Source organism: Mirounga angustirostris, unplaced genomic scaffold (assembly GCF_029215605.1).
Source record: "Mirounga angustirostris isolate CCGP_5_RB_7025 unplaced genomic scaffold, mMirAng1.0.hap1 SCAF_1, whole genome shotgun sequence".
In the NCBI taxonomy this organism is placed as follows: Eukaryota; Metazoa; Chordata; class Mammalia; order Carnivora; family Phocidae; genus Mirounga; species Mirounga angustirostris.
Genome location: NW_026991709.1, coordinates 200,739,011 through 200,766,888, shown reverse-complemented (window position 1 = coordinate 200,766,888; position 27,878 = coordinate 200,739,011). Strand labels below are relative to the sequence as shown.

General features: G+C 54.1%; 2 protein-coding genes across 5 annotated transcripts in view; one reads left to right on the top strand and one right to left on the bottom strand.

Moving 5' to 3' along the window:
* FYCO1 (FYVE and coiled-coil domain autophagy adaptor 1) overlaps positions 1-27,878 on the bottom strand; it is a 74,664-nt gene that overhangs the window by 11,780 nt on the left and 35,006 nt on the right. For all 4 annotated transcript variants that reach the window (XM_064597029.1, XM_064597026.1, XM_064597028.1 and 1 more), the window contains exons 12-16: positions 26,958-27,107; positions 26,056-26,264; positions 23,187-23,325; positions 5,015-5,110; positions 1,529-1,739 (exon numbers count right to left, since the gene is read on the bottom strand). In XM_064597029.1, the coding sequence (XP_064453099.1) occupies positions 1,529-1,739; positions 5,015-5,110; positions 23,187-23,325; positions 26,056-26,264; positions 26,958-27,107 (805 nt within the window). The remainder of the gene's footprint in view (positions 1-1,528; positions 1,740-5,014; positions 5,111-23,186; positions 23,326-26,055; positions 26,265-26,957; positions 27,108-27,878) is intronic.
* Positions 15,528-16,553, top strand: CXCR6 (C-X-C motif chemokine receptor 6). The gene has a single exon (XM_045862590.1). The coding sequence runs from the start codon at positions 15,528-15,530 to the stop codon at positions 16,551-16,553; it is 1,026 nt and encodes a 341-aa protein (XP_045718546.1).

Sequence of the window (27,878 nt, the reverse complement as noted above, 5' to 3'; positions counted from 1 at the left end):
GACTATGAGGACGAACAGCCAAGGCACCGAGGCGAGCTCCTTGTCAGGGCAGAGTTGACAAGCATGCTGGTTATGCTGCCGCTGGACTAGTTGCCCTGGCAAGTCACTGGGCATCTCGGTTACCCCGTCTGCAAACGAGGACGGAGGCCTGCTCCACATCAGCCTCCCGGGGGCAGGGTCGGAACCTCAGAAAGGGCTCCAAGCGGGGAACATGGCGCGGAGCCCCCCAAAAGGAAAGGAGGGGCAGAGCGGTTTCTAAATAAGAATAAACACGAAACTCCACAAAACAAGGCCAACTCAAGGAGGCCAGAATTCAATTTTCGGAGTGAATTTGCAGAGGACAAAAATGACAAAGCAGTCTCTACGAGAAGGTACCAACAGGGTGGAGATGGCAGGAGAGCAAGCCAGACACGCATCCCTGCACGAAGATGTGCACTGCACCGAGCCCGCGGGCCTTCAGCTCCGGGCCCCCCAACCCCGGCCCTCGGCCCACACGCAGGAGGGACTCAGGGATGTTCTCACAGACACTGCACAGGAGTCTCCTTCCACGTGACTTCAAATTGCTCTCCCCCACCTTGCTTCTCGCCATTGCCGGAACGTGGAAGTTTCTGCACCTATAGCAGCCTGAGGTCCACTCTAAGCTCCAGGCCGGCCTGTCTGTCCTCACTGGTCCTTCCACCCACAATGATTCAAATGGGACTTGAGTTTCCACCCAAACCAGCTCCCCCCTCCCCTCACACTGAGTCAGCCACCCACTGAGTCCTGCTTAACCTTCTGTCCCGGGCTCTGGATCCCACCCTATCCTTTCTACTCTGGCTTCTAATCCCTTGAGCTAGACCCATGGCTCTCAACCTTGGTCGCTCACTGGACTCACCTAGGAACACCTGTGTCCCAGCCCCAGGGATTCTGACTGAGTGGTGTGGCTGTGGCCTTGGGAGTATTTCTAATGTGTAGCCAAGACTGGGACCCATGGTCCAGGCCATCATCAGCATCCCATGCTTAGAATGTCTTAGGACTTTATGAACTGGAATCTGCCACCAAGACTTCAAGCCCCACCACCCAAGTGACACAATGGCTAAGGTGTCTCTGCTGACATCTCTGAGGTGAGATGCCAAACACCCCAAGCTCATAACCGCCTCCACGGTGACCTATTCTTGCTCTGCATGGCTCTGGTAAAAAATGATCCTTAAACTGGGTCGCACGTCTGTATCCTCTAGGTCTTACCTAGTGATCTGCCCCAAGGTCAGACGGAAGCTGACACAGGAGCAAACCTTCAGACACCTGAAGACAGCGCTCTCCAGCCACCAGGCCTTTCCCTCCCCATGCTGGCCAAGGCCAGGTGCTTTGCCTGCCCCGTGGGACGCAGCCCAGAGGGCTTGCCCACCTGCTTCCTCCCCGTGTCCCTCTCACATTCCAGGTGAGGCCCGCCCAGCAGGAGGCAGGATGGCTGCAGCCCTGCGCAGGGAAAGGTCTGCCCAAGCACCTTGCTGTATGAGCAAGCGGGCCGCGGGCGGGGAGCCGGCCTCACCTTACACTGATCCAGCGGCGTGTCCTCTGCCTCCCGGAAGACCACGCTGAAGGAGATACTCTTGGGGTCGGAGGAGAAGACCCAGCTGATGGTGAGGCCTGCCTCGGCCACAGTGATGGGGATGAGGCTGTAGGTGCTGGACCGCACAAACAGCTCCCTTTTGCTCTCCCCGAAGCTGGCGATCTCGTCCACCGTGAGGGGTAATTTTATCCTAAAATCCAAATGCAGAGAAGGCCCTGATCAAACAGGCAACGTGCCTGAGTCTGCCGGCCAGGTCACCTGAGGCTCTGAGGTGGCCGGAAGCCCTGGAGGCTCTTGGGAGGCCGAACCCTGGGGAGCCTCGCCCGACGTGCTCAATTACGGGAGAAGCCTGGATGCACAGCTCCCGCCCACAGCAAGTACTGACTGGGTGCCGGGCACGGTGGCCGGCACCGGGGACCCAGACCCAGACGGCAAACGTGGGGATGACCATCTCTGCCCGCATGGGGCTGGCGTGTCCCCGCAGGCGGTCGGGGGTGAACGCCGGCCTGAGGTGCTCCACGAGCCCATGGATGGGAAGCAGCTAACAGAGGCCTCGGCTCTCAGGAGCTCCCCCGAAGCTTCCTGCTGCCCAGCTGGCCCATTCCTGTCTCCAGCTCCAGGCTGCCCTCTACGTTAACTGGCATGGGCAGGAAGCACACCCATCATTAGAAACTTCCCACCCTCTTGGCCATCCCTCTCGGTGGAAATCTGGGGCCTGCTGGAAGATTCCAAGGGGCACCCTGACTTTTCTTAAATGGGTTCCAGTGCCTGCCTTGCTTCCCGTCTGCTACAGGGCTCACCCCCTCGTAAGCCTGAGGTTCCTCCTCTGCCCGCCTGCTGACGGGTGTGAGCAGGGCCTCAGAGGATGAGCTGGGTGGGCGGGAACGGGCCCCTCTCCCCGCGGCTGCCTGGATGGTGCGTGCCGGCGCAGGTCACCAGGACAGGGCCTCGGGTGCAGAGCGGCCACCTCAGCCAGCGGCGTGGCCTTGGGCGGGTCTTGTCTCCTCAACTGTGAACCAGGAAGGTGGCGGCCACCACGTGCTGGGCCCTCTGCTCACAGGCTTCACGTGCTGGCCCCATGGCAGCGGAAGGAAGCACGAGGCTCCCACTTCACACGAGGGAGCCAAGACGTGATTAAGAAACTTGGTCCAGGCCCACCCAGGTCTGATCTGAGGCCACTACCTGTCTCCTACACCAAACTGCCTTTCATGGCCAAAATCTACTACTGTCCCCCTGAAAGCAGCAGCAGAAACTAAAGCTCAGAGAGGTTAGGGAACTCGCCCAAGACCGCACAGCAAGTAAGTAATGGGGCCGAGTGTGCTGTCTGCCTTCAAAGCTGTGGAGATGGATGGAAATATTCCCCAGAGCTATGCTAATGAGAAGAGTAATCAAGGATGAAAACACCCAAAATGCTCTACAGGACAGCTCTGACAAAAATCATTCCACTTTTGTGAAGATTTCATTCCATGTAACGTTTTCCCATGTGTTCATTTAAGCGTCATTTCTAATTATGGTACAAAAAGCCTTGTCCAATGTTTACAATTCTCAAGAATCTGAGAGTAGGCAGAAGGGTCCCTTTTGGAAAAGAGGTCTTTCTTGTAAGGCGGAAATCTTACTGCACGGCCGTGTGTGCAGTCACCCTGACAGAAGGCCCCACCGATTCTGGGCCATTTTATAATTTTACGTTCCAGAATTCTCCTCTCGCATCCAGTCCTTTAGATTGTGCTTCTAGTCTTTTTTTTTTTTTTTTTTTTTTTAACCTTTCTAGACGTTACCTGTTCACTGACAGGACATTACTCAGTCTCCCCAAAGGAGAGGCTAATAAAAACAAATCAAGGGTTTGCCACCTCTGCTCAAATATAATCTTTTTTTTTTTTTTTTTTTTTTTGAGAGAGAGAGAAGGAGAGAGAACATGAGCGCTGGGCAGAGGGGAGGAAGCGGAAGGAAGGGCAGAGGGAGAGAGAATATTAAGCAGGCTCCTCGCCTAGCATGGAGCCCAATGCAGGGCTCGATCTCACGACCCTGAGATCATGACCTGAGCTGAAACCAAGAGTCCGATGATGAACCAACTGAGCCACCCAGGCACGCCTCAAATATAATCTTAAGTAAAAGGAGTCCACTGTCTACAGGGCTCACATCATAAATGTAAATTTTACTGGTTTCCCTACTTTGCCCTGTCCCTCCATAGTCATTCTCCACATGGCAACCAGAATGATCTTTTTTTAATGTAAATTACATTAAGTCATTCTTCTGTTCCAAACCTCATATTTGGGCTCCCATTTCTCTCAGATTAAAAGCCAAAGTCCTCACAATGGCCAACAAGGCCTGATGTGACATGGGCGCCCTTCCCTCTCTGACTCAGATTCTTTCGCTCTCTCTGCTTCAGCCACACTGGCCTTTTCCCTGATCCTTGAACATGACAGACACCATTCTGCCCCAGGGCCTTTGCACCGACTATTCCCTCTGCCTGAATGCTGTTCCCTCATACAGCTGCATGGCAACTCCCTCCAGTCTTACCTCTTAGTGCCACTTTATTCAAAATGACAAATTCCACCCTCCCCATCCTGCTTTTCTTCCATAGCAACACCACCTTGTAATGAATGCACTATGTAATTCACTTGTTTACTTACGTTTATTGTCCACCCCTGCTGGAATATAAACTAAACATGAGGGCAGGGATCTTTGTTTTGCTCACTGATGTACTCCAAGGACCTAGAACCTACCTGGTGCTTCCTAGGTGCTGAGTAAGTATCTGTGAGTGAGGGAGTGAATCTACTCAGTGACTATTAAGCCATTACCCAGCCATTAGACACAACACAGGAGAAAAAGAATAGGATATATGAAAATACGCAGTGGTAAGTTTTAAAAGACCATGAAATAAGATGTAGCATATTTTGTTTGTGTTGAAAATGATGTACATATGTATTTTTAAAAACCGGAAGGCTATACACTGAGGTGGTTTGCTTGTCTCTATTTTCCTATTTTCTACAATGAAACGGTACTGCTCTTACAGTAAGAAAACAAAACAAAGTTATGGTCAGAAAAGAAGAACACAGGGCACAGGTGTGAGGAAGGGACAGCTACAGAGGGCACGGGGAGCTTCTGAGGGTGAGGGAACTGGTCTCTGTCTTCACTGTGGTCACACGGGGCGACACTGTTCTGTTCTGGGCCTGGGTCCCCCCGTCTGGCAGCACTGGGCTACGGAGCCGTCTGGGCTCAGAGGCCCCTGAGATCACATAAGCCAGTGGCCCACATAAGCCACGATTGGTGATTGCACTGTTATTTGTCAGAGTCTAAGCACCGTGCACATAAAGGGGGAATTTATTGTATGTAAACTGTACTTTTAAAAAAAAAGCACAGACTGAATGAAAGTCACCATGGGTGCCAAGTCAGAGCCTCGGGGTGCAGCTCCTCCTCCCCAAAAGTGACAGCCTGGGGAGCCCCGCTCGGAGACCTGTCACTTACATCAGTTCCCCGGACTTCAGCAAGCAGATTTCGGCATCCTGTCCCAGCGGCATGTCTTCAGTGTCCTCAGGGGTTAGCGAGGTTGACATGGTGTCCCTGAAATGCCACACACAAGAACACACAGCCATTTAGCCATCGGCACATGGAGTCCCACGTCCTGGGTCCCCAGTCTTGGAGTCACGTAGCCAACCTCAGAATGCACGGGATCCTTCAGTCCCAGAGGCCGTGACAGAAGGTCCGGCAGGCTCTCCAGGTAGGGGCACAGGGGCTGGGGCCGAGCAGGCAGGATGGGGAGAATACAACAGGGCTGCCATGACTTCCCCTGCGTCTTTCCAGGGGCCGTGGGGAGGGCCTGCCCACCACTCAGACGGGCCACCCTCCTATCCCACGCCAGCTGAGTGCTGTCAGCAGCAGCCCGGGGTCCTGCCTGGCCGTGACTAGCCAAGCCTGCTCTGGCTCATCTCCAGGGAGCAAGGACACACACCCAGGAAACGGCGTGGGCGAAGAGGGAGCGGTGGGACAGAGCCATGGACAGAGAGTGGACCTAAGCCACATGGCCTCTCTCGCTCACAACCCACGGTTGGCTGCACCACGAGCCAGCAGACACATGCTTCCCACCGTGCTCCGTGGAACCCAGGGCCAGGGGCGGAGGGCACCACACGCTCCCTCTGAGAGAGCCCCGGAACCGTGCAACCTAAGTTCGAGGCTCTAGGAAGCCCTGCAGCAAAGACATCTACTGGACTTGAACTCCAGCGTTCCATGTGTTTATTCCATCACAGAACGTTTTAAACTCCTACTGGACTGCTTACTCTGGGAAGGCAGACTGCAGTCCCCCTCCTTCACTGACAGGGACACGGGGGCCCAGTCAGCTCCTGAGACGCAGGCCAGAGCCCCACACCTGGCTCAGCCAATGGCTTGTGTGATCTCAGCAGCCTCAAGCCCAACCAGCTCGAGTGCCCAGGTCTGCTCAGGGAAACTTCGTCCAGAAAAGAAGAACCATTTGCCCCACGGGCAAGTGTTAATAAGGAACATCTCTCACCTAGCACAGCTTCTTCCCCAAATGTCGCAATAACCCTCTTCTCAACTGCCCTGAGGGGCGCTCCCCAGATGTCTCTGGGGTGAGGTCAATGTGAACCAAACTGCCCCCCTCCCTAGGTACCCCTTGGGCTCTCACCAGCTTGGCCCTGGGGACACTCGCTCGACCTCTGAGGCCCCGAGGGAACTCGAATGAACGCAGTCCAGCCCCACCCCATGCACTGCTGTACCAAGAGATGTCCCCCCAGGTCAGCGCTGTGCAGGACACTGATGCAGGCATGGCATACGCCTCCCCCTGCCCCGAGTCAGCAACACACACACACACACACACACACACACACACACACAAGCAGCTGGAAGAAGGGGGTCTCAGCACACACAGCGGCCCGGGCAAGGTCGGTGGCCAGCAGCAGGCATCCAGACCTCGCGCTCAGATGGCTCCGCCTCCACCACCACCTTCACACCCATTTGGGCACCAAGTTCTTGTCCCTTTCGGGTGCTCTCTCCCCTAGGCTGAGTGGCTTTTGGAAGTAGGAGCTGCACCTGAGCTGTCCCTTGCCCGACGGGACCGGCACGCAGCGGGTTGGCCACTGCCCTTTGCAGGAACCAAACAATGTATGTGCCACTTGCTGAGAAGTATGTGGAAATTCGGAAGAGGGCAGAGGAATGCTGACAAAGTCAAAGAGAGAACCGAGGCCGGATCCCTGAAGGATGAGGACCCTGAGTCACGCGTGGAGTGACGGATGCGGGGTCAGCAGCAGCATGCCCGCTGCTAACTTACAAGGCCGCTCTGCCCAGAGGGGGACAGGTACTGCCCGGGGAGAGGCCTTCGTCTTCTTGGGAAACCTCTGAGCACAAGACGGGGCGTCACTGGACCGGCCCTGACATCACACCTGCTCTCCACCATTTAGCTCCCCTGTCCCTGCCTTGTCCCCGTCTGCTGTGGGGCTGAGGCCGCTGGGGGTGAGACTCTGCTCTCAGGGTGCCACTGTGAGGGTGTGGCCGGCACAGGCTGCTAGATCACCAGACACCCACTGGCACCCCGCTGCCCGGCCGGGGGCTGTCTGGGCACAGTCCCCGTCAGCCCACGGTAAGTGGGGGAGCCCATCTTCATGAACACCCTGCCCTTCAGGGGCTGAGCGCCGGGAACCCTGAGCAGTGGGGGCTCCATCTATCTAGCCGGAGCTCCCTGGGGCTCCAGGGGGCAGGAGAGGCCGTGTGGCTCTTGGTGGGGCCGTCACTCCAAGGCGGTTCCAGTCTTGGTTTTATGACTAATTGTGACTCTGGGTGCCCTTCCCTCCTCTGAGGCTGTTCTCCCTTCTCTATATGGGAGAAGGTGATGGAACCAGATGGACTCCGGGCTCTGCTCTGAGCTCCAGGCTTGGCTGGAAAAGACTGTAGGTTCCGAAGGACTCCTCGGCCTTCTCCGCACTTCCCAAGTAAGGTGCAGCAAGAATACGCCTGACCCACCTGCTGCCACTGAGGGCAAGCCTGGTCCCTCGCTGTTTTCTTCCTCCCCACCCCTCGACCTCCTCCTTGCCCACTTCCTTCCGTGGCTCTTGTGACCACTAGCTTCCACATCCCCCATCCTTCTCCCAGGAGAAACAGAATCATAGAACGTCAGTGTGAGAGGCTGTTCAAGGGATCAACCCCCCCCCCCACCCACTGCCACTTGACGGACACGGATACAGGGGTCCGAGGAGCCAAGATGGGCCCAAGGCCACTCAGGCCTGCCTCAGGTTACTTGTCTTCATCCTTGGGCAAACTGCAAATACCGTACAAGAGAAAGATAAATAACATCCGATAGAACAAACTCTGAAGCTGTAGTTGGTTCTCTCGCTTTTCCAGCATTGAGGATAAAAGATGTCCTAACCCATCACTGCCTCTCCTCCTCCAGCTCCCCCTTTCTGGCCACGACTATAGACAAGCCCGGATGACCTGCGAGTACGTGCTTCCCAGGGTAGGCCCCCAGCCCCTCCCGGCCCTGGCTGAGGCCCTGCACGGGGGGCGGGGGGAGCGGAGTGAGGCGGGCATGGGTGGGTGATGCCATCCCGAGGATAAGGGTTAGGGGCCCAGAGGTTTCTTCTCAATGGCTCTTCAAACTGTGGGTTGCGACCCATTTAGTGGGTCATGAATCAACTTAGGAAGTTACGACCCACATTAGAAGAAATTGAATAGAAAACGCCAAAGTGACAGGATACTGCGTGTTGTCAGGGGCTCTGGCTTTGCCTTCGTGTCTACACGCGCACATCCGTGGACGGTCAGTTAAAACTCGTATCTTTCCGTGGGATGCAGTGGAAGAGCATCTCCCTTAGTTCAGAGGAGGGCAAACAAGCTTGGGAAGGACAGGGAACAAAAGCAAGGCCGCTAGGGGGCACCCTCTCTCCTGCCAGCACCATTTCCTTTGTTGCCACTGGGGTGTTTTCCTGCGAAGTTGAGACACATTGATTGCCCACAGTGCCCTTCCTTCCTCCCCTTGCTCCGGCCATGGGAGCCTCCTGCTGGCGATGGTGACCCCTGATGGCATGTCACCCTTTCCTGCTGAGCTTCCGTCCCTGAGCCTATGGTCAGGAGAGCTGAACTTGTCTTGGGGCGTACATGTCTGTTTGTTAACTCCTTCCACCCTCTGGGGCTGGTCATCTTGGCACCCCCGGAGATCCTGCCCTGCACACTGTCTGTGCTCAATCAACATCCAGATTGTGTGCCCCACGGAGAGCTGGCCTTCTGTCCCACATGCCCCCAAACACAGGACATGCCCAAGGCTCCATTTGAGAACCAAGTGAGAATAAAGTGGTGTCCACAGACAAGGCAGATGGTGAGGAAGTCCCCGGCAGTGCAGTCCAGGGGTCCGCGCCTGCCTGGATGAGGGGTCATGGGGGAGCGGGGTCCCCCCACTTGGTCTCTACGGCTGGATTCTACAATAGCTTCCTCTCAAAAATCAAAATGCCTCAGATGCTTTTTCATGTAATTACTGTACAACCTCAGTCCTGCAGACTGCCCAGGGGGCAGATCCTTTGGCTGCTGGGATCGGCAGAAGAAGAAAGGATGCCTAAAAAGCCCCCATGGCCCGAGCGTCTTGCCGACTGCCTTCCTCAGAGGTCTCCACCTGCTCCTCGGCCTCGCTAAGCAGCTCAGTGAGAAAGGCTGCTTCCCCCGATTACCCAGGGTCCCCAGGCCAGCTTCTATCTGTGGTCAGCAGACGACTCTACGATGCGCTGCCCAATTCAGCCACCACTGGCCTCACGGGGCCGCTTGAACTCAAATTCATCACAGTTTGGCTCCTCGGCAGCACCGGCCACACCTCAGGGGCTCAAGGGCCACTGTGTGGGACGGTGCGGACCCAGGACAGGTCTGGCCTCGCAGACCGTGCTCGTGAGCAGCATGGGCTCGGAACGTGGTGCCGAGACCACTCTCTGTGGGATCTGGGGGCATTTTCCCATTTTACTATTAAAAGTAAGTTCTGGCTAGTTTTTCTTGCAGTCATTGGCTTCCTTTTTGCCTAAAAAAACCCCGAGTGATGAAGAGCACTTCTGGTATTTTGATTTCTGATTACTCAGTAACCATGGTCCGACCACAATTACCCAAACCTGCATGCCCGACCTCAAAACCAACGGCCGGGCAGCACTTGGGCACGCCTTCCCGGCTCTAGAAGGAGCAGCCTTTTGGTCAGGCTCTTTTTCTGAGAATTTCGGTCCTAACTGACCCTCAACGGCCCCCATCGACCACCAGTGCTTTGTAGTGAGACTTCTGCCTGCAGCAGGAACTGCCTCAATCCTGGGTCCTGGGATTGACGTTCCACCCAGGGCTCTGGATCGGGAGTGGCAGGAGTTCTGGAACGGTGAGCAGGTCATTGCACTCTGACTTCCAAGATAAACCTGGATGTTGCTTCTTAGTCTATCCTTCCCCCGGTTCTGTTTAGAAAACGTTTAAGGATTCCAGGGGCAATCTAAGACATGCGATTGGGCCGTTGCCCTTGGCAAGTTCAGAGTTTTGTTTCAAAGAAAAGTGATGCCCTTGAAACACGGAGCACTACAAATTGGCAGATAAAAAGATCCACTGGCACTCTGTAAAGTGGCTGAAGTAAGATTCTGGCCCCCAGAGGGTGAGTGGCTCCCTCCAATCTGGCTGCAAGTCTTTCCCTGGAGAACCTTCCGCTGGAGAACGGTGATGACAAATGCAGCCGTGCTTTCTCAGACACACGAACCCGCCCGCCCCACAAGCCCGCACACAGTCGTGGAGGAGGCCAGGGCGAGGCCCCTTTCTTCCCATGGAGTACAAGTGTGCTTGTCCTTCCAAGACACAAGGGCGCCGCGTGAGCGTGTTTGACAAGGCTCAGGCTCTTCTCTGCTCTGGGAACTGGTCCCAAATGCCACAGTTGGTTTGTCCCTGGGAAAGGCGCATCTCTCGAAGCACAAGAGATTCCAAAATGAAAGGCTGGCTCGCTCCGAAGGGATGTCTTGCCTTAAACGGTCTCTCTCAGAGGATGGGTGCTTTGGCCCACCTCCCCTGCACTTGTCATTGTCCACCGGCCCCTGCGTCCACCCACCACCTGTCTAGAGGCACACACTCTACAGAGCCTCACGGGTCCTGCCCTCAGGGAACAGCTCATTCATTTGTACTAGTGTGGTGGAAGGGTTTGAACTAGTCCGTTCAGAAAAGCCTCGAAAATCCACGAGCGCTCTTCAAAGTTTCTACTAGGGCTCCCTGGGAGAGCTCCGTGCTCAGCAAGTGGTGCAGGGAGCATGGGCTCTGCACCTGGACAGATCCTGGGGGACCCCAGGGGCGTGCGTGCTCTTGGGCGAGTGAGCTCATCTCTCGACCCTTCTGCTTACTCATCTGTAAAGGAGTAAGGCTGGACAGCTAGGTGGGAAGCACCCGGCACAGGGCCTGGTTCCCAGTGCCTGACACCCTGCCCTCAGAAAGAGCTGCAGGAGCCGCTGTGCCCAGCAGATGCACACCAGCTGTGACGGGGAACGGGCTGAATGGGGTGCAGAGTCAGGGGAGGGGGGGGGGCCCGGTGAGTGGGCATGAGGGCAGCTGCTTCTGGGAAAGCAGAGATGGGAGTCCACGCCTCTACCCAGCAGACCTTCCCCAGAGGAACGGGAGCGCGGCAGGCATCCCTCCAGCTCCTGCCTCCCAGGGCGTTCTTCCCCGGAAGCGTCAGAATGTCGGGGTCAGGGAGTCCGACAACTAGAACTGTGCTGTCACCAGGTGGTCCATATCTGGGGAGTTCCAGCGGTGGGGACAGCCTCGGGGAACCAGAGGACTCCGAGTCGTGTGGGTTTAGGTGGCAGGGCTGCGTCAGGCCGCCTGGCTGACCCGTCCCCTAGGAGCCCTCCGGTGCTCTGGCAACGACAGAGCCCTGGGTTTGTTTCCTGGAAGCGCCAGTTTTTAGCTCTGTGCACGTGGGGCTGTTATTTCAGCTGGGGCCCTCAGGGTTTTCATCTGTAAAATGGGAAGAGTACCTATTCTGCAGGGCTGCGGTGAGGATCAGGGGCTATCACCATGTGGGAGCTGTGCGCATACCCCGAACCCGGGCCACAGCACGGACTTCGCATTGGTCAGGCCCCAGCGGCTCCAGACATGACTAGTGAAGGAAATGGTACAAATGCCGTCGTCTTCAGTGGGCTGCCTGAGCCAGACCTACTTCTTGCTCCCCTTTGTTTACAAATAAAAACCCTCTGAGGTCCTCGCCGGTGATTATGTCCATGGCCAGCCAGCAGGGAGTGCAGGAGATGAGAGCCACCGCTTCCTCTCACCCCCAAATTACACGGGTGCAGGCTGGTCATGTGGATTCTGATGCACAAGGCAGGGGTGGGTAGGGCTGGGTCTCTTATGATCACCAACCAAGGGCGCTCAGAAGACAGTCAACGGAAACACGGCCACATCACACAGAGACAGAGGCAGACCTTGCTGCTTCGAACAAGCTCATTTCTGGGACAAACTGAGAGCCTCTCCGCTGGTGAGTCATTTGTCTTCTTGTTTATAGAGTTCAAAGGCAAGTACTAATCTCAGGCTGCTGGGGTCCTCTGATCCCTGCCTGCGGTGCAGTGTGGGGTAAAATGCCCAGGCTTTAGAGCTCGGCTGCTCTCGGTTCGAATTCTGCCTCTGCCCCACGACCTGAGAACTGTGAAGTGACTTAACACGGTTCTGGGCACAGGGCAAGTGCTCGTAAGCTGATGGTATTGGTAGTGCCGTCCCAGGGAGATGGGAGAGTCTAGCCACTGGCCACATCTGTCCGCTGAATAATCTCTCATTCTTGGTTTTTGTTTCTTTTGCATTATAATTTAGAACACAGGCTCTCAGATAGTTGTCTTGTTTCTTCTCCCCATGTAAGTCAATATACCAATGCAAAAACTTCGGAAAAGGTAGAAAAACATAAAGGGAGAAGGGAAATAAGTCATCTTGAATTCCACAGCTAGAGGCAAACTGTTGATAAATTCTGGGCAGGTTTTTTTTATGTTTTAAAAAATATAGTCAAAATTGGGGTGGCTGGCTGGCTCAGTTGGTAGAACATTCGACTCTTGATCTCAGGGTCGTGAGTTCAAGTCCCATGTTGGACGTGGAACCTACTTTAAAATATGTAAATATATATATATATCAAAATCACATAGCTCATCGTGGATTCTTTTTTTTTTTTTAATTTGGGGGGGTACGGGCAGAGAGAGAGGGAGAGAGAGAATCATAAGCTCCCTACACCCAGCAGAGCCCCACGTGGGGCTTGATCTCAGGACTCTGAGATCATGACCTGAGCCGAAACCAAGAGTCTGAGCCACCCAGGTGTGCCATCATCGTGGATTCTTAAACAAGGGTCCACAGAATACGTGGCAGAGGGACTCAAAGGGCTCACAAGCCCTCAGAAATGCAGGCAGGTATGCACATTACTTCTGAGGAAAATGTCTGTGGCTTTAGGAGACTCTCAAAAGGGTTTATGATCAAAGAAAGTTAAGAATCATGATCAATTTTACATCCTTTTGGTCATGTACTCATTGTGACAGTAACAGTCAAAGCTAATTGTGCACATTTACTTTGTGCTTCCACTGCTGGGGGTCGTTTCGAGGTAGTACATTCTCCAGAATCATTTAAAGCACTTCCTAAACATTTGAGTTATGTTCTATTTTATATCTGAATTGCAGTTTGCTACTTTACTTATGATCAGACATTTACACTGCTTCCAAAGTTGAATATATTACTTTTTTAAAAAACTGCAATCAATCAACATAGGACTTTGGCTAAAAAAGATAAAGACAGGAGTGATTTTAACATTTCTAGAAGGGAAACTAATTTTTTTTTTTAAACACTTATCCACTTATTTTAGAGATAGTGACAGTGACAACACGAGCAGGGAGGAAGGGCAGAGGGAGAGGGAGAGAGAATCCCAAGCAGACTCCACACTGAGCAGGGAGCCTGATATGGGGCTCAGACTCACAACCCTGAGATCGCAACCTGAACCAAAACCAAGAGCCAGATACTTAGCCGACTGCGCCACCCAGGCGCCCCAGAGGGAAACTAATTTTCAGTACTCTCTCTGCACAGAACTGTGTGGCCCCAATCTGTTAGCATGACATACCTGATTACAAATGAATCCGTACGGGCCCAGTGTGGCATCTGCAGCAGCTGTAACAGGATTTCTTATAAACAGGCCAGAGTCAGGCGGTTAATAATGGAGACTTGGTAGTACTCTCCAGGAAAGCAAAGCCACTTGTTTCATGGTCTAAGTGATGAAGCAAATGTTTTTGTGTCCGCATGAAGCAGTACCACATACACACCCTCCTCTGACTGACTTAACCCAGCAGCCCGCTGGTGGGGCCTGAGGACTGCGGCTGGCCTATCACCCTTCCACACCTCACATTTCGTGGTCTCAGAGCAGGGACCTTTCACTGAGTAGTCTCATCCCAGACGTGAGGTCCTTCCTTGGAGAGAAAGTGTGCCCTGTCCCCACGAGGACCGAGGGGGCAGTGCCAGGACTGATACCATCTCCAGACAGGACAAGAAGTCTTTGAGTAGATTAGAAAGGACACATGCTCTCTCCGTGGACAGATCCCTGAATGGCCAGTTGACATTCTGACTTTGCTAAACCAAATGCCTGTTTTTCTTGAGACTTCTTAAGGTATTAGCAGGATATGGCCCTGGGTCGCCAGAAATGGGCCAGTGTGTGCTGAGTTCTCCGCAGGTCAGTGGACGGGCACCCCGCCAAAGCCGCCCCTGCTCCCACGCCACAGTACCTCACCCTCATGTCCTGTCTGTGCTCCTTGGCACGGTCACGGGGCAGAGGGAAGGGACGGCCTTGAAAGGCTGGAAGCCCCAGGCAGGAAAGGCAGCTCTTTGGTTGTTGCTACAAGCCTCGCTGCAAGGCTGGACCCTGGCCCCGTTGCAGTAGCCCACCCATCTGGCGTCCCATTTCGGCCACATCTTCCATTTTTAAAAAGGAGACCCCTTGGGCCTAAGCTGCTAGTCACACAAGCTAAAGTAACGCTCCCTTCTGGGGAAGTGCTCCTTTTAAAAGATTCCCGAAGATGAGGAAGTCTTCCAGAAACCAGGCTCTGGTGGTGGAACGGGGCGTGCCAGGCACGAAGGGGCAGGCTGGGCCGGGCTCTGAGGAGAGCTGCCCGATTCCCTGGCCGCGGCCGGCTCTGCCACAGTGCTGGCCAGCCTGGTGCTTTCTGTGCCTGGTTTCTCTCGCATCCAGATCTAGGCAGTGAAGGGCAAGGAAAGACAGGATAGACTGTCTACCCAGGCAGAGAAGTCCTGGTCATCCCCCAAACCCCTTCTGGTCTCCAGAAGTCTCCTCAATGGGGGATACTCGCCTTAGCTTCCACAAAGAGCAGGGGTCTAATTTAATAGAAAATGAGGCACAGGATGGGCAGACAAAGGCAGGCCTGCCCGCTACAAAGCAGTTCTATACTTCCAGAAAGGCACCACCCCCCACTTTACCACATGGGGACCTTTGCTTTCAAGACCAGTCGGCACAGGATTTTCTGGACTGTGCGTGGGGTCAGTTACGTGTTGTCTCCCAGGTGGGTGAGAGCCTTGGGATTTCAGGACTAACTGGGGCACCTGGGTGGCTCGGTCGGTTAAGCGTCTGCCTTCGATTCAGGTGATGATCTCAGGGTCCTGGGATTGAGCCCCACATCGGGCCCCCTGCTCAGCAGGGAGCCTGCTTCTCCCTCTCCCTCTGCCCCTCCCCCCTGCTTGTGCACGTGCTCTCATAAATAAGAAAATCTTTAAAAAAAAAAAAAAGGGATTTTAGGGCTAATTAAGGGCCCCTCGTCCTGTCTGAGCAATCACCCCTCAGCACTGTCTGTCTCCCATTACACTGGACTGCGTGGTCACTGAGCAGAACGTAGGTGGGTTCAGGAGATAACTATCTGCCCCCTAAAAGTGGGGCAACAGGATTGTAGGAGAACAGGAGGTGTCCCCCTCGGCACCGACTATAATTCCTGTGTTTGCCTCCCAGACGTTCACGAGAATGTGCGCCATGGAGGAGAACGAATATGTCGACCTCGGGTTCTTCAACACTTCCAGTGACGGCAGCCAGGGGCATAAACGCTTCCTAGAGTTCCGCAAGTTCTTTCTGCCCTCCGTGTACCTGGTGGTGTTCATCTGTGGCCTGCTGGGTAACTCGCTGGTGCTGGTCGTATACATCTCCTACCAGAAGCTGAAGAGCCTGACAGATGTGTTCCTGATGAATCTGCCCTTGGCTGACCTGGTGTTTGTCTGCACTCTGCCCTTCTGGGCCTACGCAAGCATCCACGAGTGGGTCTTTGGCAAGGTCGTGTGTAAAACCCTGCTGGGCATCTACACTCTGAACTTCTACACATCCATGCTCATTCTCACCTGCATCACCATGGACCGCTTCACTGCAGTGGTTCGGGCCACCAAGGCCTACAACCAGCAGGCCAGGCGGATGGCCTGGGGCAAGGCCATCTGCTTGCTCATCTGGGTGATCTCCCTGCTGGTTTCCCTGCCACAGATCATCTACGGCAACGTCCATTATCTCGACAGGCTTGTCTGTGGTTATCACAATGAGGAGATTTCCACTGTAGTTCTTGCTACCCAGATGACACTGGGGTTCTTCCTGCCACTGCTCACCATGATGGTGTGCTACTCCGTCATCATCAAGACCCTGCTTCACGCCCGAGGCTTCCAGAAGCACAAGTCTCTGAAGATCATCTTCCTGGTGGTGGCTGTGTTCCTGCTGACCCAGACGCCCTTCAACCTTGTGAAGCTCATCCACAGCACGAGCTGGGAGTACGCCACCATGACCAGCTTCCACTATGCTGTCATTGTTACAGAGGCCATTGCCTACCTGCGGGCCTGCCTTAATCCTGTGCTCTATGCCTTTGTTGGCTTGAAGTTCCGGAGGAACTTCTGGAAACTCATGAAGGACACTGGCTGCCTCCCTTACCTGGGGGTCTCGACTCAATGGAAGTCTTCCGAGGATGCTTCCAAGACCTGTTCTGCCTGTCACAACGTGGAGGCCACCAGCATGTTCCAGCTGTAGGCCCTGCCTGGGCTTGGAGAGCTGCTCGGGAGCTTGCAGGAGTACGGCTGTGTGCTCTGGATGCGATGAGGGAGGCTTTGTTTATGGCTTGCGCTTTCTCATGGAGAAGTCACCCAACCCTGTGGTTGGTGTGGGACGCTGCTTCTCAGGCATGAACACATTCTGCTCTCCTCTTGAACCCCCAGGCCTAAAGCTCAGTGTGCGGGGGGGGAAGCTCTAAGAACCGGAAGGGCTTTCCTTCCTCTAGCCCCAAGAACGCTAGCTCCCAGGGAATGATGTGTGACCCTTAAGACCTTAGGTTCTCCTTCCTGAGGACTGGGACTAAACGCTGAAGAGGGGAGCCTGGCCACACAGCTGCTGAGGGCAGGTGATACTCCAGGCTCCCCAGTTCAGAAGACTCCTCTGGTCACTGGGAAGCAGGGAGATTAGAACAGCCATGAAAGTGAGTCCTGGGCCACATGGCTGGGACCTCAATCACCAGGCACCTGACAGAAATGAGAACAGGCTTTGCCTCACCTGGGGGCTGGGCCTTTATATAGAGAGATGCTTATGTTCTCTCTGATTAATCCTGGAAGGAGGAACACCAGGGAACATGAATGGGCCCAAACAAATTAGTCAGCTGAGGATTCCAGGGGTCCATAGAATGTTAGGAAAATGTGCAGAGCAGCATTTCAGACAATCGTGAATCTAAGCGGCATTTCTGAAATGTATTCTTTGGTGGGTTTGCTCATTTAAAAACTAAATTGTCCAATGCCTGATACACGCACGCACATATAAATCATGTATCAGTGTATATAGAATACAATCACGCCTGTATCAAACAGCATATGATTTTCATGACGAAGAAATAAAACCTTTTTAAAGTCTCTAAACTATGTTTATCCTTTGGCACATTCTACTTTATTATTTTTTTTAAAGATTTTATTTATTTGAGAGAGAAAGAATGAGACAGAGACAGCATGAGAGGGGGGAGGGTCAGTGGGAGAAGCAGACTCCCCGCTGAGCAGGGAGCCCGATGCGGGACTTGGTCCCGGGACTCCAGGATCATGCCCTGAGCCGAAGGCAGTCGCTTAACCAACTGAGCCACCCAGGCGTCCCAGGCACCTTCTACTTTACTGTGGTATGCCTGGAATATACGGAAAAGTGATTACTTACAGGCTCGGAGCATAGGAAGCAAGTTAAAATTGCAACCTTTCAGGGCACTGCTCTGTCAAGGAAATGGAATATACCAGTGATCACTCCTTCACTGTGGCTTTCAACCTCCTGACCAAACTGTGAAGTACATTTGTATAACCTCCTCAAAATGGTCACAGGATGAGGCAATTCTAAATGTCAGGCACTTGAGTATGTTTATTAGATCCTAGCAATCTGCTCAGTAGGTAAAGTTGCCTTTTTGGCTCATGCTTTACAAAACCACTCACCAAAACGGAGAGAACCGATCGCCAGCAGTGAAAGGGAGCGCACAGGGCGGTGGGCCGGACCCGGCTTAGCAGTGTGGCTCTGGGGTCCGGACTGACCGGAGTGGAATCCTGGCTTGGCTCTCACTCGTTGGCTAGACCAGTCGGTAATCTCTTTAACCTCTTTTGTTTTGGTGAAACGTGGGCCATAACAGGACCGCCTCTGGGGGCTGGCGAGGGGAGGGCTTGAGATGACGTGTACAAAATACACTCAGCACAGTGTGCATTGGGGGGGGGGCGCTGCAAGGATGGCAACAGCAGCACGAGAACCAGCGACACACAGAGGCCGCGGGTCGTCCTTTGTGAGCTGGCAAGGCGCGGAGTGTGTGCTTCGTGCCTCCAGGGCTGTGTGGCACGTCCCCTACACTCTGGTCCAGCTGCGCAGGCCCACATGAGCCTCCCTACTGTCTCCCGCTCGTGCCTAAATGCACCCACGAGAGCAGCTGCTTCCAGGGTAGCCAGGCCACGTGGACCCAGAGCTTCCTCGCTCAACAAAATCTGCCCTTTCTGTGGTGACAAGGCTGACTTTCATCGTCTTTAAATTGGCTTCAGGGTGCCTGGGTGGCTCAGTCGGTTAAGCGACTGCCTTCGGCGCAGGTCATGATCCTGGAGTCCCGGGATCGAGTCCCGCATCGGGCTCCCTGCTCCGCGGGAATCCTGCTTCTCCCTCTCCCACTCCCCCTGCTCGTGTTCCCTCTCTCACTGTGTCTGTCTCTGTCAAATAAATAAATAAAATCTTTAAAAAAAAAAAAAAAGGGTGCCTGGGTGGCTCAGTTGGTTAAGCGACTGCCTTCGGCTCAGGTCGTGATCCTGGAGTCCCGGGATTGAGTCCCACATCGGGCTCCCTGCTCGGCAGGGGGTCTGCTTCTCCCTCTGACCCTCCTCCCTCTCATGCTCTCTGTCTCTCATTCTCTCTCTCTCAAATAAATAAAATCTTAAAAAAAAAAAAAATAGAAGTAGTGTGGCCCTGCTGAAATTTAAAAAAATAAATTAAAATAAATAAATAAATAAATTGGCTTCAAATACAAAACAAACAAAAACACACACACAAAAAAACAGGAAAAAAAAAACTGGCCTCAAAGTGGGAGTTTCTGTCACCCTCCTTTGTGAGTTCACCTTGAGGGTCAGCACTTCTGACAGCGGGGCCACCAGCCCCTGGCTTCCACAGAACGAGACAGAGAGGCCCTACCCGGAAAGGAGGATGTGAGGAGGCAGGGAGCCAGGGGCCCTGCGGGACCGCTACACGTTCCCACGAGGGAAGTGGTGCGGTGTGACAGGCACAGCAGGGCTCTGAGGTCACTCAGACGCCAGCTCAGTGGCTGCTCCAACTCTGTGCATCCTTGGGCAAGCCACTCAGCCTCCCCAAGGCCGGTTCAGCACCCACAGCACACCACACCCTCCCTCCAGGACTGCTCCTGAGGCCTGGACAGTGCACTAGGAGGGCCAAGCTGGGGGCTGCCTGGCCACGGCAACAGAGGGGCAGCTGCGGGGATCGCTGGCTTCCCCCTAACCAGGTGGCTACCAGGCTGAGCCAAACAAGACCGGGCACCCATCAGGCCATGTCCCGGCCCAGGCCTGTGTTACACGCCTTCTCTCCAGGCTCCCTGCAGAAATGCTGTGCCCCTCCTTCTACAGCTTAGGAAAGCTCCGGACGGCACAGCCATGGACTCCTCCTTTATCTTCTCTGTATCCTCAGTCACTCATCGCCCCTGCATCTCTGGGCCCTTATCTGCTACACCCGAGAGTAGATATTTTCCCAAGCCCTCCCCTGCGTATACAGCATCGCTGCCAACAGAGGCGGGCGCAGCGCACGGAGGTTACAGAGTGCTGTTACGTCTTGATTTTGTTCTGTCCACATAACAGCCCCATAAGGGCAAGTTCCCAGCCTCAACCCTCCTGGGCTCCTCCCCCTGACTCTGCTCATACACACCAGCACATGACGGGGTACAGGTGGGGGGGGAGCGGTTTGAGGCCCTGGACGGCCACACTGTCTGAGACGTGGTGAGCACAGGGGGACCCCTATTCCAGGGGCTGCCTGGGAGCCAGAAGCCCAGGTGACTTCAGTAGGCATTCGGGACGAGGCACAGGTGCTGTAGGAAGAAAGGGCTGAAGCTGCCCCTGTGGGTGGCGGGGAGGGGAAGGGGCAGGGAGCACGGGGCCCAGGAGTGGAGGGGGTGCTCGCTCTGACCTTCTCCACCAAGGGCCCCTCCAGGCAGCGCCTGTTCCGGCGGCCTGGGCCTCCATGGTCTGGGGTAACTCCCAACACCGTTCGGTGGGAGGCCTAGCACTATCATCCCCCTTTTTCAGGTGAGGAAACTAGTTCAAAGAGATGAATACCTGCCGAAGCTCACACAGCAGAGCGAGGGCTAGGCCTCCAGGGAGCAGCCTCTCTCTCTGCTGGCCAACGGAGGGTTCCTGCAGCTGATGGACTCAAGGTACCCGCCAGCTCTGGAGTCATCAAGGGGGAGATGGTGGGTTACCCCAAGCACAAGGCGGCTTTCTAACCTTAACCATCCTTACCATATCCTGTTCTCGTGTTGTTTCTGAGATGCAGGCATCACATCTCCTGGCTGGTGACAAACCCACCATAGCCCCCACAAAGCACTGTGACCACGAAGGGCCAGTCATGAAGCAATTACTGGCAAAGGGGCTCGGAGGCGCAGGGACAGTCTCTACGAGTTTGGCTCAGTATCACTGGGCATCTGAGCGGTCTTCCTTGGAGAAGGACTGGGGTACTAGAGACAAGGTACAGGGCACAGCTCAGCCCCTGACACCACAATGCATGCGGAGCATCACAGACACAATGCGCCTCCATGGAAGGCTTCCCAGGCGCCAGGCCCTGGGCTCAGTGCTTGACGTCATACGGTCTGTTTGTCTGGTAACCAGAAGGGGAGGCCAGGCCTGGGTGGAAGCTGAGCAGAGGCCAAGGGACCCAAGGCCCAGCCCTGCTACTGGCTGACGAGAGCTTTCTTTCTGTCTCTGCCTGCCACCTCAGTCCTGAGCACAGACGGACACTTGGCCCATGGAGAAGGCTCAGGGTGGGCCTGGATGAGTGTGGGGAGCAGGTGCGAACAGGCATGTCTGGAGGGCTCTGAAGAATGCCATCTTTTCTCCCCAGGTGAAGGGGCTGTGCTTCTGTTTCTTGCCACTATCCTAGCTCTGAACCACGTCGGGTGGGCCGGTGGGCGGTTGCTCAAGGGTGTGGGGACCTCTCCCTGTCCGTTCCCTGTACCAGGAGGGGCGAGGCAGACAACTTCATTAGCCTAAGAATGTGTCCATGTGGGGAGGAGTGGACACGGGGCAGGGGAGGGTGGGCAGGCTTCTGATGTGCAAATGGGGAGGTGGGACCCAGAGAAGAGAGCTGAACTCTTCAGAACTAACCTACAGCCTGTGGATGGAGGGAGGGGCTCTGGGCTCAAAGCCTAGCGCTGACACTTAGAGCCACGTGACCGGGAGCGGCTTCTCTGGCCCCTGGAGGCTTCCGCAGCTTTAGCTCCTATGCCTGGAAGGGTTGGGCAGGGACTGAGCAAGGCCACATGTAGAAGTGACCGGCGCAGGGAAGGGGCCTGACAGAGGTGCTTTCAACACTGCTGCCAAGCAGCCTTCTTTCCTTCAGGGATCTGGACACACATGGCGCTTAATCCCTTCTGGCTCACTTCTCACTTTGGACTTGCTCATTTCTTTCTCAAAGTTTCCTGTCAGGGAGTCTTACACAAATCCAGGGCTCCAGACAGCTCACGTTTTCTGAGTCCTGGTGTTTCGGATTGGTCTTAAACTCAGGAAGAAAAAGAACGTACGAGAGAGCTACTAGAGTCTTCTCTAACGCGCAAAGATGGTGTGTGAGGGCGCAGGCCCTTAGCTGACTGTGACGGCGGGCTCCTCCCCCAACAGACGGAGTGCAGGGACTGCGGGCTCCCATCCACCAGGCCCGGATCCACCCTGGAGGCTGCAGGCCAGCATGCTGGCAGTTTCCTTTCCCTGGAACACTTCCTGATTTCCCAGGACCAAAACACAGGTATTTGTCAGCGGTCAGAGTGCCTTTTGTTTTTGTTCTTACTGGGACAGGGGAAGGTGAGGGGTGAGGGAGAGAGCGAGCTGCAGGGGGTCACTGAGGCTCCAGCCCTACTCCCCTCACCACCTACCCACCCGGCAGGGAGTACGGTGGCCAGGTGATGGTGGCAGACTGGCTCGGTGCTGCTGGAACAGAGCAGGCCCTCAGGAGAACACTGCAGGCTGTGCGGTCAGGGGGCGATTCAGAAGGGGAGGCAGGGGGTTCCAGGAAGGAAAAGGCAAGGTCCAAAGCTGAGGAAGCAACAGTGCACAGGGCCTGACGGGCTGGGTGATTGTGTTGGCGCTCTCCGTGAGGCCACAACATGGGAGTTCAGTCACCCTCTCGTCAGAGAACAGGGGAGAGTGGAGGGATACACTTAAGCCTAAACTCTCCTGCCCTGAGAGCTTCATGAGGATTAAATATATCTCCTCCCACACAGCAGATACCCTGCTGATTAATCCCAGCCCTCCTGAATTCTGGGCAGGAAGAGAGGGACAGAGATCTCAATGTGGGTGTTGGCAGGAGTATCACGGAACTGCCCAACTGGAGGGAAAGTGGGTAAATTCTTTCTTGGCTTTTGAACAGCGGGTGCTTTGCTATAGAAACTGCATTTAGGCCCGAACACCAGGGGCTGAGAGACGCTGAGCAAGGCTGCTGTGGGGGGCAGGGTGGGGGGAGGGGCGTGGCCTGTCCCTACAGGTCCCCGGGGAACAAAGTCGACTCGACGTTCCAGTGTGGTGGCACTTTGTGTGGTCATTTCATTCCTCACAAACCTTGTTGGAAAACAGATGAGTGGGCCAGCGGAGAGTAAGGACAAAAGGACTGTCAGGACACAGAGACGCCGGGGCACGCACACACAGCCGGGCGAGGGTGTGAAGAGGCAGAGAGCGGGCGGCCCTCTGTGAGCCGAGGAGAGAGGCACCAAGAGAAGTCCACCCTGCCAACACCCTGACCTTGGCCTTCCAGTCTCCAGAACGGTCCCGAGCACTGTTCTGAGGCACTTTGCCTTAAACACAGTCGGGCGATCCTGCTTCCAAAGTCTCACTTTCCTGGTCCTTTACTCAGAAGGCACAAGGGCCCAGCACTCGGGGGAGCACGCAGGAAATGAAGGCAATGTCTACTCACTGTTCGGGCAAGTTCGGGTCGAGGGAGTCAGTTTCAGTGGGTGTTTCAGGCAAGGAGGAGCCTGACTCCTGGATCTGGCACAGCTCCTCATCTGTGATGATGTCAAACACGGCATCGTCTGGCGGCCTGCAGTCGGCGTCTACACCCGGGCCACGGAGGCAGATGGGGAGAGAAGAGACACACACAGTGATGCGCAGGATAGGGAGGGCGCTCCGGGAAGTGAGGGGCTGCCGCTGGGCGGGATGGGCCACCAAGACACACCCTCAGGGCCCGCTCGACCTACAGCTGTTCTGTCTGGGTGCGAGAGAAATGGCTGCCAGGACATTCCAGAAAGCAGCGGGGACTACAGGTAAAACTGCACACACAACCTACAAGATTTCTCTTGGTGGTTCCTCAGTTGGGCCTTAAAGAGATTTCAAGTTCTTACATATTCTCTGAGGCCTCTTATTTATAAGAAGAAAAAACACCCCGTCAAATCCTTATCAGGCAGGAACCTAAAAAAAGAGTAAACACACTTCTGTGCTGCTGAGTCTTGCTCCCTAAGACACAGATACGACATTCATGCCTTTTTGAACGCAAGATTCTGTCTGACCTGCATTTTCACCTCCATCCACTGGCGGATGGGAAAGAACCTCCCTCTGCTCAAGGTGGCAGCAACCACTGTGCTTCTGACCAGGGGCCTGGTGTCTGACTTTGCAGGCCACTCAGGGGGAAGGAGGCTGTGTGGACACTCCTGTGCCGGTCACCCACCTGCAAGTACTCTCTTGCCTATGTCACGAAAAATGTGATGGTAGGCCTGAGGTGAAAGAAAGGCAGAGAGAAGGAAAGACAGAAAGAAATGCAGACAGACAAGGGGACAGGAAATGTCAGAAATCAAAACAAGTGACCTCAGTACTCTGGCACAGTGCCACCCTCTGTCTTTGCTGTAACACCTGCCAGTCAGGGCAGGGGAGATTCCTGGACGGTTTACCAAGAACAGTTCATGCGAGCTACAAGTTTCCAGCTGGCCCCGCCACAGGGCTACTGGTACAGGCCGTGCTTTAGATGGAATATCCTTCCTCTTGTCTGAGGTCTGCATAATGGAGGGCTGGAGACACAGGCTGAAAAACAGGACCAAGGACTGGTTTCTTTCCATATGCCCAGCCACGCTTCTGAACCTGCCTTCTGAGGCTGACAGAGGGAAGGAAGGAAGGACAAGGAAGGAAGGGACAATGAGCATCAGGAGAGAAATCAAAGAAGACTTAAATGGAGAGCTATACCATGTTCATGGATTGGAAGACTCAATTTTGTTAACATGTCAATTCTCCCCAACTTGATCTAGAGACTCAATGTGATCCCAATCAAAATTTCACCAGGATTTCTTATAGAAATTGACAAGATAATTCTAAAGTTTATATGGATAAGCAAAAAAGCCTAGAATAGCCAACACTTTGATAAAGAACAAAATTAGATGACCTGCTCTACCTGATTTAAAGACTCATTAGAAAACCATGGTGATCTCAACAGTGTGGTATTGATGAGAGAAAAGGCACATGGATAAATGGAATAGGACAGAAATTCCAGACACAGACCCAACTGATTTTTGACAAAGGTGCAAAGGCAATTCTATGAGAAAAGAACAGACTTTCAACCAATGATGTTGGAACAACTGGACAACCATATGCAAAAAAATGAATCTCTATGCATAGCCTGTAGTATATACAAAAATTTAACTAAAAATGGATCATAGACCTAAACTATATAATTTTTAGAAGAAAACAGGAGAAGATCTTTGTGTCTTTGGGTTAAGCAAAGATAGATTAGGAAACCAAAAGAAAAGAAAAAAAGTTGATCCATAAGGGAAAAAAATGGAATGGACTTCATCAAAACTAAAACCTTCTGCATTTTAAAGAACAATTTTTGCTCTTTGAAAGAAAGTGAAAAGAGGTTTTTGGTTGGGAAAAAGGTATTTGTAAAACACGTATGTGATAAATAACTTCTATCCCGAATATATAAAAGACTCTCAAAACTTAAGAATTAAAAAAAGAATTTTAAATGCGTTTGAAGAAGATACGGGAATGCTATGCCCAGTACATTCCACCATCCCTGAGCAGTTCTTTGTACCAAATATAAATAATAGGGCCTGACAACTTCCTTGATGATCCAGTCAAACAAAAGTGGAACTAACGGTATCTCTGAAGGCTGGCTGAACTGCATCCAGGCAGAGGCCAAGGAAGAGTTCATAGGGACGGGCTGCAGAAGGTGGTGATGCTTGAGCAAAGACAAGACCTGCCATCTCAGCTCTGCCTCCCTGGTATTCTACATCCACAGTCTGGTCCATGAGAGGACAGCATGGCCTGTATTGCAGGACTGGGCTTGGAGCAGGAAGAGCAGGAACCAGATCCCACTTCCTCTAACTGAGCAGAGTGAAAGGATGAGGAGAATACATCCTCCTTGGTCACTGAGAGACAATGTGAGCCACAGGGAGAAGGTGAAGGATGTGGTCATTTCCACACACAACTTTTGGCCTTTGTTTACTCTGGTAGAAGGGTTAGGTATCGGGGCTGAGGCTCTGGAGACGGTATTTCCCAAGGTGTGGGGTACATTCCACTGATAGCATGTAAGTTAAGAGGTACACAGACCTCACATTAAATAACACTGAATCATACCAGGAGAAAGGTATTCCCTTTTCAATTCTCTTTCAAGCCTAATTACACAAAAAAGAAAGTCTCAAATTGGTGCAATACACTTTTAGCACCTCTTTAATGCCTAAGTTTAGAAAACCTTGAATTCAGCCTATTACAGCTAACTAGCCACACTGGGGTAGTGGTGGGGGGGTGGGTGGGGGGGTGGCACCTAAGAAGACAGAGGGCAGGAGCAGGAGCCTGACCTTGGCCTCTGGCAGCCTGGGGCCCAGCGTGGGCTGGCGACAGTGCAGGGCTGGGCTCCCCCTGGCTGGTGCCAGAGCTGGCGCTGTCAGGCGATGCAGGGCCATCGCTGAACTTCTGGAAGCAGGCTCGGCAGCAGCGCTCCTTCTTGCCGCTGCGCTTCAGGACGTAGTTGTTGCAGCAATAGTAACAGAAGACGCGGCCACAGACCCTGGGGTGAAACGAGCACGGGCCGTGAGGGTGATGCACCGTGAGTCTTGGGATCTGCACTGGGCTCTAGATGCCACGTGGCTCTCTTCAGACTTGGCTCTGCCCCCTCTGAGGAGTGTGGCCTTATGGTCAATCTGTAAGATTTTCTCCACTGGGAGAAAAGGTTTTATTTCCCAAGGTCCTGGGAGGCAGGGGGATAAAGTATGTGGCTGAGTCCACCTTCTGTGCCCCAACAACACAGGGATACATTCCATGCCTCAGGGGCTGAGGCTCTAAGGGACCAGAGACCCACCTGGGCCTGTGCTGACGATATTCCATCTGCCTTGGCCCCAAGCGAGATTTATTTTGCCTACCCTTCTTTGGGCCCTAGGAGAGTCCACGTTCCCCCAGCCAAGCCTCCGCCCCCGCTCTCCCTCGGCTTCAGTAATGCCGCTTCCCCTCTGGTCCCTCCGGGCTGAGGGAGGCCAAGGGTTGCTGGTCTCTGGGTGCTCCACAGCCCTGTGGGTCCCCTTGACTCTGCCCATACCCCTGTATCAAACCCTCTTCTCCTTCAGGGATCCCTGCACGTCCTGCTAGGACCCTGCCTAATACACCCCCTCGCCTGGCCCCCTTAGGACCAAGTGACAATGTGCTCTTCCCAGACAGACAGCCCGGTTCAGCACCTTCGCTCCAGTGCTGGCTCCCACCCGCTGACCTGCAGTGGTGTCGCCGCACCATCCAGCTGAACTCTCGCTTGCAGTCGTGACAGTGGCTCGCCTCCGGGTCCCCGAGCCACCTCTCCTCAGCACTGAGCTTCTGTTGGAATTCCAGGGCATCTGACTTCTGCCAGAGAGCATCCTTGTCCCTGAGACAGAGCCACATTAGAAAAAGAGGAGAATGCGAGAAAACAATAGGATGATCTCCGATTCATTTTCAAAGCCTGATTCCAAATTTCCCTAGACATGGAAGGAAAACTTACTTTTCTTGGAAACAGCCCCACTCTAGGCCTCGTCCGTCCCCGGCATCAGCCCTAGACTCAGCTGATGGCATGCGTGTGAAGGCAGAGTACGCCCATGATGTATGTACGCCCACAAGGGCCACACACTGCTAGGTGTCCACACGACAGTGCACATGGTCGCCTGGGGTGGAAGCTGTAACAGGCTGTCACAGTTACATGACAGCCTGAGTGCTGTGAGCCCTAGGACCATGAAGGTACTGCCCACAGAAAACTTAAACGTGTTCAGGGACCTTTACGTGTTTATGCTTTGTTAAAGCAACAAGCGATCATTGGAGAAGACCAAAGATTTCTGCGCCGGAGAGTCTGATGGGATGTTAATCTCCCCTGCCCCTCAGAGAGACAGTACATGCTCCAGGAAGCAAGAATGAAGGAAGAGGGAGGCTTTTCAGAAAGCTCTGGCAGCGTCAGAACATGCCCAACGCCCCAGCGCCGATGGGCGCAGAGGCTTCTGTATTTGTTGCTCATGGTCATTTTCGAGGCTTATGGCTTCTGACTTGGGAAGGTTTTGTTCTTTCTGAGATGGAGCCCCAGCCACCATCCTAAGGTTACTGTAGCCCCAGCAGCACCTCAGTCCCAAAGACCAGCACCAGATCCACCAAGTCCTACGAGAAACTGACA